Consider the following 10,936-nt stretch of genomic DNA (forward strand, 5'->3'; position numbering starts at 1 on the left):
TATTATTTCTCGAAATAATATACTCTTTTATGTAACTCATTTTATTCATAACTCTCTTTGAATAGAAGATATTCTAGACTGGATGACATCCCATTTAGAAAATAAACTGGTATTCATACGCTGCTTGTTTTATTTCTAAAAATGATATACGTAAATGGTTTAAATAAAGTTTATCCTGTCGTGAGTCACGTGTGCCGCTCGCAGTATGAGGTGGTGCCTTTGCCATTCCTGTCTAGGTGAGTATTGTGGAGTTGATATGTGTATTATTACTGGTTGTCCATTTGAGCACTGCAACTTTGCCCCTGTTTGTCGCCATTACCCCCATGCATTTTTGCCTGGTTTTGACCTGCAAAACAAAAAAATTAATTGAAAAACGATCTTTGTCAGACGGGAGGAATATCTAATTTAACATACTCAACCTATGAAGGATTGTATTAGACTCGTTTTGTGTTTATAACAGCCTATATAATTAATTTAATTTAATAATTAATTTGTCCGCCTCCATAGTGTAATGGTCAGCACGCTCGGCTACCGTTCTGGAGGTCCCGGGTTCGATTCCCAAGGGGGGTAAAATAAATATAAGTGATTTTTTTCACTGTCATATTTATTCAATATTACACTGGACTGGTACCTGAAGCGGAGGGCTGATCACCTTTCCTTCATGTGTAAACAATCAAGATAACACTGCGTTTATATGACGCAGTGCCCTATGCACCATTGGGGTGCGGATAAGGGTTTAAAAAAATATATATATAATTGATATTTTCATTCATCATTTTCTTTTGGAAAATTCGCCTTTGAAAAAACGTTATTTTCGCAAGTTGGCAATGAATGACAATGAAAGAATTATTTTAATATTGGTGTAATTGCTAAATTATTAACGGCTCTATTTATTGATGTCTATGGTCCATTTTCCATAATATTGACTAAATATATATGTAGAAAAACATTTTCACTATTTAAAGCGGAACAATGTTTTAAAGGATTAAGTTTGCGGAACACTGATTTAAAGGATTAAGTGAGAAACAATTAAGATAAAAATCTAAAGGGTTGTACATATGGTAATTATATACACAATACATACCCTTTTTCTTGGTTGATAGTATGCACTTCTTGCAGCTTATGAAGAAAAAGGAGAAACGTTAGAGTTAGGTGTTGTGGGAACCAGATCCATCGTCTTACAGACCCATCGCGCTATGTCCACCTGCTCCGAGTCTGCTTCTCTTATCCACTTGTGATTCTAAACAGAAAACAAATCCATTCAATCCGACCCATTTCCACCATCTTCCATCGCTATCCGGGCCATCTGCAGGTAGGACGGATGATAAAAATAGTGAAGGACATTGGTACCATAAACCAAGCTAGGACACAAAATGCCGAAACCTCTTCTGTCTGGCGATGACAGTCAACAGTCCGCCTTCTCCTGAGGGTTACATGGTTACATGGTTTCCTCCCAGCAATGAGCAAATGCCGAGAAATTTCTGATTGGTCCACACTAGATTATCCTTCCTGTTACACTAGAAAATCCACTTAACGATCTATAAATCTTGTATGTACATAATAAGCAAGGTAAATAGAAAATGTAATTCCCATCTAAAAAAAAGTAGGACGGAAGGGATGCAAAATACATTGCATACAGACCAATTGAGAAAAAAGTTTTCTGAAAGTTTCGCAGTTATGTATCTATCCAATATGCCTTAATTTTTTGACATTTGATATTACATACCAAGGCTCTTGTTATATGATCCAGATCTCTTGTTATATGGAAAATGTTTACACATTTTTATTTAACAACATAACATGGATATAGAATATCATTCAACTGTAATTGAAATGCTGGGCGATTTATTTTTTAGCCTGATTTTATATCATAATAAAATAAATAAAGACGTATCTCCATCATTAGTCAACTACGTACATAAAAACATATGCCATCTAAGATAATGACATTAATTTATTTTTGATTTGGCCTATAATTTGTAGAACTGCAATTTAATTTTTATATATTAAATGTTAAAATCAAACACTGATTTTTAGAGTCTACTAATTTGTATTTTATTGTTAAAAACACATAAAAATATTGTGACAATTGTTTCGCATTTTCAAACTAATGTGAAGATTAAATGGACTGATAGCCCATTATATAGCTAAACAATTCTAGGTACTTTAAGTAATGGTTGTAACATGTAAGTAGACTCTAAAAATCAGTGTTTGATTTTAACATTTAATATATAAAATAAAATAATGATAATTAAGATATTCATAGAAACTTAGATAGGTAAGTATTATGTAAAAATTATTATCCATTGATATTGAAATATTAAAATACACAGTGCGATTTCTTACCATAAGCGTTTTTAAGTCGGCTCTTTCTTCGGGAATTTTCTTAAGGCATCGGTCAACAAAGTCTTTGAATTCATCGCTGAATATTCCGGCGGGGAGTTTGGGAGGGGGCTCGTTCACTATATAGTCCAGCAACTCAAATATTGCCATCGATTTAGGGGCAGCGCCACCCTGAAAAAATACTTTTTTAAGGTTTGGAAAAAACAGGAATACAGACAGGTCCACTGAAAGCATATGATCGAAATTAAAATAAACAATATATTGGAATTTTTAATTAATGTTTTACTTAGTAAATACCACTTTTATTTACTTAGTAATACACACCATATTCCATATTTCATAGATTAAAATGGAGTGGACCAAACTCCTGACAAGTTTTATCTTGGTGGTGTTGCTCACACCCCAGTCTTTCCAAATTTTATCCACCGCAAAATTCTTCAATTAATCAGTTTGCACTATATTCGCAATAAAATATTCCGTATACATGCGTACCTGTCCCGGCGAGTGGTCTTCATTCTGCGAGCCGAAGATATAGGCCAGGGTCTTGGCGTCGGGAGGCGGGATGGGGTACATGCCGATGGCCATCTCCACGAGCGAGAGGCCGAGCGACCAGATGTCCGACTGCACCGAGTAGTGCGTCCCTTGCAGGCGCTCCGGCTACAAAACACCACCCTTTACTATGCATTCATCAATGACAAAAGAGGAGAAGTGCCGCTCAAGAGAAATTTAACAGAAAAGTATTTGGGTGAAGTTTGGGTTCAACAACACAAAATCACATTTTTCACATTTGTCTTTTATAATATCGTTTTAAGTTTTATACCGACATTTCTTGCCATATCTTCTCAATTGCATTTCCTCTACCTTACTATTAATGTCTGTTAAGGTGGAGACTGACCGGAGCATTTCGTCGTAACGTAACACGTTACGATGCGAGCATTCAGGCAGTCAGTACACCGAGCCGAGCGCTCCATCCATAGTTTCGGATGCTCGCCGCGAGCGATGTTGCAACGACGAAATGCTCTGGTCACTCTCCACCTTTACACCCAGGCTTTCAGAAATAAGTAAAACAATATTCAATCTATAATAAGTTCGATAAGGATTCAAAAAGATGATATTATAATAAAACAAAGATTTATACAGTTTTTTTTCCACTTTTATTTTATTTGACCAGTGACCAGATTTCGTGGTTACCAACATCATCAGACTGAAGGGAAACAAGACAAAGTTTTATACACAAAAAGAGAGGGGTTGAAAACCCTTTCAACCCTTGCCTTGTTGTGTACATAACTATGATAAAAATTTATAAAAATTAAAAAAATAATAGAAAAAACTCACTATATATACAGTTTTGTCCGCAGAAACTCACTCCCGGACAGGTTAAATTTTGTTACCAGCTAAGCGTAACATTTCTTAACCGTTTGACAGCTATCTATCAAAATTCTAATACATTCTAAAACTGCTATAGAAAATTTGGGTATTTAAAAAATAAAAAATATATATCTACTAAAAATTTTATAACTTCTCCAATATTACATCGATTTACATATAACTTTTAACATTTTATAGATAAAAAATTAATGCAAACAACTGTTGAAGGCAATTAAAAGAGATATAAGTAGTATGTAATAAAAAAAATGGAAAGCTAAATAAAAATTATAAAAAAAGATTAACATTTATGTTTTCCTGCGCAAATTCCATGTAGCCCTTTCTTGCAACGACAACAGATAAGGTTGGAACGTTTTATTCCAATCCTCCTATTACTGCAGACCGCACACTGCCGTAAATTGCGTCCAGGCAGTTTTTCCAAAGCAAATTTTGGGCTTGATGTTGATGCTTTATTTTCCATATTTCTGGAAGGTCATTCATTCTTCTTCGATTTGTCCAATAATAGCGGATGTGAATTGCAGCCGGAACATTTTTTTTTCTGTGGTGTTAGATTTTTATAGGATATAGCCACTCAACACCATCCTTCCAAAAATGTTGAAAACCACCTTCTTCCAGAATTTGCAAGTTCTCCTCTCATCTAAGTAGGCACACAACATTTTGTCTGATTTATCTACCCCTCCCATATGTATATTATAGTCGTGAATCATACTTGGTTTTTCTTTTGTATACTCGTAAGAGCCTTTCTTCGTGTCGAGAATCGTGTCCAAATTTCATTCATCCTCTGATGTGAAATTAGAACTCAATTCAGTGTCCGAAATATTGTCATCACTCGACATGGTTACGTTTTTTAATACGTAAAAAAAGTTATAAAAAAAAATATTTTTAAAATAAAAACTGATGAATAGTACTTTTTAGGCTTGAGAAAGTACACTTTTATTTTAAAAACATGAGCGGCGAGAAACGACCTCCCACGCGGACTGACAAACTCGCACTAAAATGACAGCGCGACCGCGCTGCGTAGCTGTTTTAGAGACGAAATATCGAAGCGCGACAGCGCCGCATAGCGGTCAAGCGGTTAAGATGAGGGGACTGACCGGAGCATTTCGTCGTAACGTAACATTCGCGGTGAGCATCGAAACATCGGATAGAGTACTCGGAACGAGCTCGGCTCGCTGTACTGACCATACGAATGCTATCATCGTAACGTGTTGCGTTATGACCAAATGACAGTCAGTCCCCACCATTATGGGAGCATATTGTATGTTCACTTCCATAGTGTAGTGGTTAATGCGCTAGGCTACCATGCTGGAGGTCCCGGGTTCGATTCCCAAGAGGGTCAAAATAAATATTAGTGATTTTTTAGTCTAATATTTATTTAATATGACCCTGAACTGGTACCTGAAGCGGAAGGCTGATCACCTTTCCTTCGTGTATTTAATGATCCAGATAACACTGCTTCTATACGATGCAGTGCCCTATGCACCATTGGGTGCGGATAAGGATTAGAAGGAAGAATTGTATGTGTAATATATCTCTCTCAAATAAACATTAATATTCCCCGTCACATACTCGTACTAACACTGCATTTTCTGTAGGACATTATACAACTAATACTGGCTTCTTTTCCGCTATACCAAAAATGCTCAGAGAATATAACGAAGTATCAAAAGACAGCTCGGTAGATGTGTTTCTGCAGCAAAGACAGCTAAACAAAAAACACATTATCCTCTTACTCCTCAACAGATGTAACTAACTTGCTGGCAATTTATACCTCTGGACCATGTCTTATGTATATCATCTAAATATCTTCCTATTAGGGTAAGTTTATTATTACCTATTGATTGGTTTTCAATAAAAAAATAATAAAAGTAAGTCTATTGTACACTTACAGACATATAGCTTCTGGTACCGACAAACGAATTTGCCATGGAGTCAATCAACTGTCCCGACACGCCAAAGTCACAAATCTTTATCTCCCCGTGGCTGTTTACCAGGATATTGGAGGGCTTCACATCGCGGTGCATAATGGCGTGCTTGTCTCGAAGGTAGCTCAAACCCTTGAGCACAGCTGAAGTGATGGTGCCTGGAAACAACGCTCAATGAATAAAAATAATATTCTAAAAACTATTTTGTCATCAAGTAAAGAATGACAAAACATGCAAACTTAGTACATATGAACCCGGCGTCATTGTGGTATGAAATTGTTATATATGGATGTTGAGGTGGGCCAATATAACCCGTATGTAATGTGCGACATTTTCATGTTTTATTGAATGTATTCGTAATTTTTGTCAATTTAATGCATATTTACACTCTGATCTTAGGAATAAAAGAAGAAAGTATTCTTAGGGAACATTTCTTCTAAGTATTTTCTTAGTTCTACGTTTACGTAAAAAAATGTTTGCATTTTAAAACGCACTGGGTCATTTTGACCCAACATTAACGACACTGGGTTAAGATTCTACTAGCGAATAATTAACAAATTGTAAGGTAATCTACAGTGAGCTACTATGGAAATTTCCACAAAAATAAGTGTGTTTTTCAGAAAAATAAGAGACTATGCAAGGAAGTCAGATATGCAGGGATGTCACTATAACTTGTATTTTTACAAATTAATTTGATGGTTCTTTATTCCCGAATCGCAAATTATTCTTTATATGTACTCTTCATTCTCCAACATTCTACAAGGATGCAACTCTAAAATTTAGACTCAACTTCACATACGGTTTTGAAAATGATGCAGAATCCTTGGAAACACATATCACAATAAATTTTAAGAAATAACGGTATTTACCAAGTGAAATTTAAAATGGATAGATATTATGTACCACAAAGCGATTAGTGAATCAATTAACACATTTCAAATGAATATTTTTTTATATTCAGATCGCTGGCGATGGAATTTCATAATTATGTACATATTGTTTAAACCTTAACAAAGAGATAGGTATATAATACTCATTAAAACATTGGATAATTCCTTCTTTTCTGCCTTTGAAATGAGGCTGGCACAAGATGTAAAAATACACATCCCGTCCTTAAGCATCAATCGACCGAACGGGTAGAAATACCTTTCCCGTCCGATCCGTGTTAATGAAAATACTTATTACTGATGGTAAAATAATGTAGGAAGCTGTGAATAATTGATTTCTATTTTTTATTATTACACAAAGTTAATTTAATGCATGAAAAGCTTAAAAAATTTACACATACCTAGAATAGATTCAGGGATCTTGCCAGCCTTCTTCAGGATAAGGTCCAGAGAGCCACCGTCCATGTACTCCATGCAGATGGATATCTCTCCGTCGCTGTAGAAGGCTCCGTAGAAGCCAACGATGTGAGTGAAGTTGCACTCGTGGAGGACCTTCAATTCGCGTATAATCTGCTTCTTGATGGCCGGCTTCACTTCCAAGTGGATGAGTTTCCGCGCCATTATGAGCTGGGATGATTTGTGACGGACTTTCATGACAACACCACCGTTTCCCTGACCTAAACATAAATAAAAACAAATTGTTGAAGAAAAAAAATGATCCCTAACCTCCTTTTTCCAAACATCCTTAGCAAATGTTGGCCTAACTAATAATGCATGTGATTAATATTTTGTGTAAGTGTGAGTATGCAAATAGTGATATGGTAGTGGTATTTAATGTCGGTTACATGCTTCACTGATTGTCCTGATGAAGAGATTGGTATCATGAAATCGGTGGAGTTAAATCTCGATGAGTGGTTTATACTAACGCAATGACTAATCTTTATCCGCACCCAACAGTGCATAGGGCACTGCATCGTATTGATGCAGTGTTATCTTGATTGTTACTTACATGAAGGCAAGGTGATCACTCCTGCGCTTCAGGGACCGGTCCAGGGTAATATTAAATAAATATTAAGGTGCAAAATCACTAATATTTATTTTCACTCCCCCCCCAGGACTTCCATCACAGTAGCTAAACACGCTAAACATTACACTACGCACGCGGACAAACTAATCATTGGTGCAAAATCAGTAATACTTATTTTCAAGCCCCTCCCCTGAGAATCAAACCCAAGACCTCTAGCACGGTAGCTAAACACGCTACATTACGCTACGGAGGCGGACAAATCATGGGTGGAATTGGTAAATGTTACACGTGTGTGATCACTTAACCAAGCCTATGATGGTCGTAAGCCCTGTAAATGCCCATACTTCCATATTCTTCTTCTTCTATGATGAGATGTAAAAAATAACATAAACAAAAATAAGTAATTAGATACACTCAAAATGTTATTAATTAATTCATGTGTGTGATAAAATAAATAAATGAAAAATTTAATTAAATTATGTTGCACATTTAAGTACTTACTTTTCGTATTGCATTTGGCAAGAAGTTTTTAATTTTCTAGGCCATTGGGCCGCTTTACAGGCATATTTAATTTATATCACAGAGCTGAAAGCGATATAAGATATAGACAGTTTAGACATTGATGAACCCTTGTCGTTCCAAGGTCACATATCGCTCACTCCTTTCAAGAACGTCATAAATCAAAAATCGTCAATTTTCAGTTGTGCATGTTTTCAGAATGCTCAGAAAATGTACTATATCCCTGCAAAAGCGGCATATTTTTAACTTAATATTTACCCGCTACAGGCCAGAAAGTGTTGTTTTTCCATTTTGAAGAAAAGGTATTGTTTTATTATTTTTTTAAATATACTTAATATTTTTCAAATGGAGAAAAAACCTTCTGGTTTTACCTAAAAAGATCTGTTTCACAGAAAAAAGTTCAATAAGTGGCTTGATATTTATTTTTAATACATTGTATTATATTTTTAAACTTTAAAAACATTCTCCTGAAAAATGAAGTTTTTTGATTTATGACGTTCTTGAAAGGAGTGAGCGATATGTACTATATTTTTGTGATTTTGAAAGTAATGAAAAGCACAAACCAAGCTCCCCAAGTTTCTCCAAATCATCATCAGTCAGCTCTCCAATCTTCTCCTTCTGACACAAGAACACCTCGATCCTTCTCCGCTGGGTGTCGTCCATTTCTATCTGCTCCAACCTTTCGGTTAGAGCTTCGATGCTTGTCTTTGACTTTCCTGCCAATCCCGGAGTCCGACGGTCCGATAGTCTAGAACCAAACAAAAAATAATCTGTGTTAAAATTAATCCGCTTTTATCTTGCTTCCCTTCTGTTAATTTAAGTAGGTATTCAACTAGAACCTATAAAACTAATATTTTTTTTAATCCTTCCTTTCCGGTGATGTGTAACTATTGTAGTACGCATTACTTGTAATAACTTTAATATCTCGATAAATGTAATAAATAAGATTTAAGTTTTGTCCTGACATTTCTTGGTGGAACTGCATTTTATAGAATAAAATAACAACTTTGTAGTTTTTCCACATGAATTTTATTTGACCAGCAAATGGGTTTCGTCATAACTGACATCACCACTGAAATTTGGTTGCTGTTCAAATAAAATTCATGTGGAAAAAACAACAAGTTGTTATTTTATTCTGTAGTAAATAAGTTCACATTTTAGGTATTCCTCCATAATACATTTACGCATTGAATGAAAAAAAATTGTAACAATTATCACTTATTGGGCACATTATAAGGATATTTTGTGAGAATTCGGGAAAAAAATGTACAATACGATCGAATGTATATCGTAGGTATATTCATCTTTAAAAAAACGCTATGTGACGCAGTTCATCTCATCTCACTCTTACTTTACTTGGTTATACGCGAAATATGCCATCTCAGCTCTCATTCTCAGTTAAGGATGGAACGCCACACTCTTCTGTCCTGACATACACTCCTAGCATCCTTCACATCCATATATCAAGTTGCCCATCGATTATGCAGATTTTTGACACCACCAGATTTTTAGATTTCGATTAATCTGATCGTGCCAAGCCTTTTTCGGCCATCCTCGTTCAGTTCTCCCACTCACAATTGCCAGATATAATTTCTTAGTCATTCTCTCGTTATGCATTCGCTCCATATGTCCATACCATCTTAAAGAACTCTTCTTCATCTTTTCAATTATCCGGTCTTCAATACATAACACATTTTTCTAATTTGTGGTCCAGTTCTTTTCTGCATAAAGTCGTTTGTCACTAACAACAGCAACATCACAAAAATGTAAATTTGTAAATAATTTGATATACATGTAAAATTAATTTAATATTTAAAAAAATATATACATATTTAAAAGAGAAATATTTGTGATTTTATTATTTACACAAATATTTCAATTTCATACTATTTCTGTGAGCCTAAGCGGCTCATTTTTAGAAACAAGTATCAAATTGTGGTAGAGAGGGTTGGAACCGAGAAACTCTGAATTGAGAGTCCGCGACACTAAACACAGGACCACAACCCGACACCTTATATTATCACATGAATCATATGAATGTCAAAACTGATTTGAAATGCGATGATCGGGTCAAATTCTTGATAACTGGGATATTTACCATTCAAATAAAATTGATTTGATACATAACGAGAAACAATATGGTAGAAATAAAGGAATACAACTTCAATTGATATCAAGTAAAAAATATTAAGTTTATTCATATAATTATTAAAATAAAATAATGGTATCAAATACTATGAATGATAGCGCCTGGGGTATTTATTTATTAAATTCATATGCTAATAATCACATTGTACCAAAGTTCTTAAAATCATTTTGGAAGAGTTATAAATATTTTTATCGATGTGAACATATTTTTTTCGAGTTAATTTAATACTTTCATTTATTAAAACCAACAAGATGTACTTTTTAGGACCGATATTGCTGGACCGGCAAGATGGCGAATTTTGATGTAGGAAAAACATTAGGCAATGAATCATATCAGCTGTAAATTATTTTTAAAAAAACATTACTCACTCAGGAATGACGGAAGATTTGAACTGCGGTGTCGTGTTAGAAGGAGTAACAGGCAAAGCAGCGTCTATCGACCCCGGGGGCAACGTCAAATTTAACTTATTCTTGGACATTTTGCTCATCTTGCCTGATTTTATTGGCGATGTTGCATCAAAAAAGCAAAATGGCACGGTGAGTTGTGCATCTGGTGTACTCGAGTTACACTTTAAACGAGTCCACACCTTACTTTTTGCCCATATTATAAATTCGCAGTAATATTACACACATACAATATCGAAGATAAAATGACAGCTGGCGGGGCTATTTGTTTTGGGTTGCTAGAAAATATTAATACT

At 35.1% G+C, this 10,936-nt stretch overlaps 1 protein-coding gene across 1 annotated transcript; it reads right to left on the reverse strand.

The window, feature by feature from the left end:
- Dsor1 (mitogen-activated protein kinase kinase 1) lies at positions 1–10,936 on the reverse strand. Its single transcript, XM_088258922.1, has 8 exons — positions 10,605–10,936; positions 8,651–8,835; positions 6,943–7,218; positions 5,619–5,812; positions 2,836–3,000; positions 2,347–2,514; positions 1,085–1,240; positions 1–346 (listed from the first exon to the last, which is right to left on the reverse strand). The coding sequence occupies exons 1-7, from the start codon at positions 10,721–10,723 to the stop codon at positions 1,121–1,123; spliced, it is 1,227 nt and encodes a 408-aa protein (XP_088115048.1). The 5' UTR covers positions 10,724–10,936; the 3' UTR covers positions 1–346; positions 1,085–1,120.

This window comes from Brachycentrus maculatus, unplaced genomic scaffold (assembly GCF_059751285.1).
Source record: "Brachycentrus maculatus isolate JH-2025_06_01 unplaced genomic scaffold, ASM5975128v1 h1tg000105l, whole genome shotgun sequence".
Classification (NCBI taxonomy): Eukaryota; Metazoa; Arthropoda; class Insecta; order Trichoptera; family Brachycentridae; genus Brachycentrus; species Brachycentrus maculatus.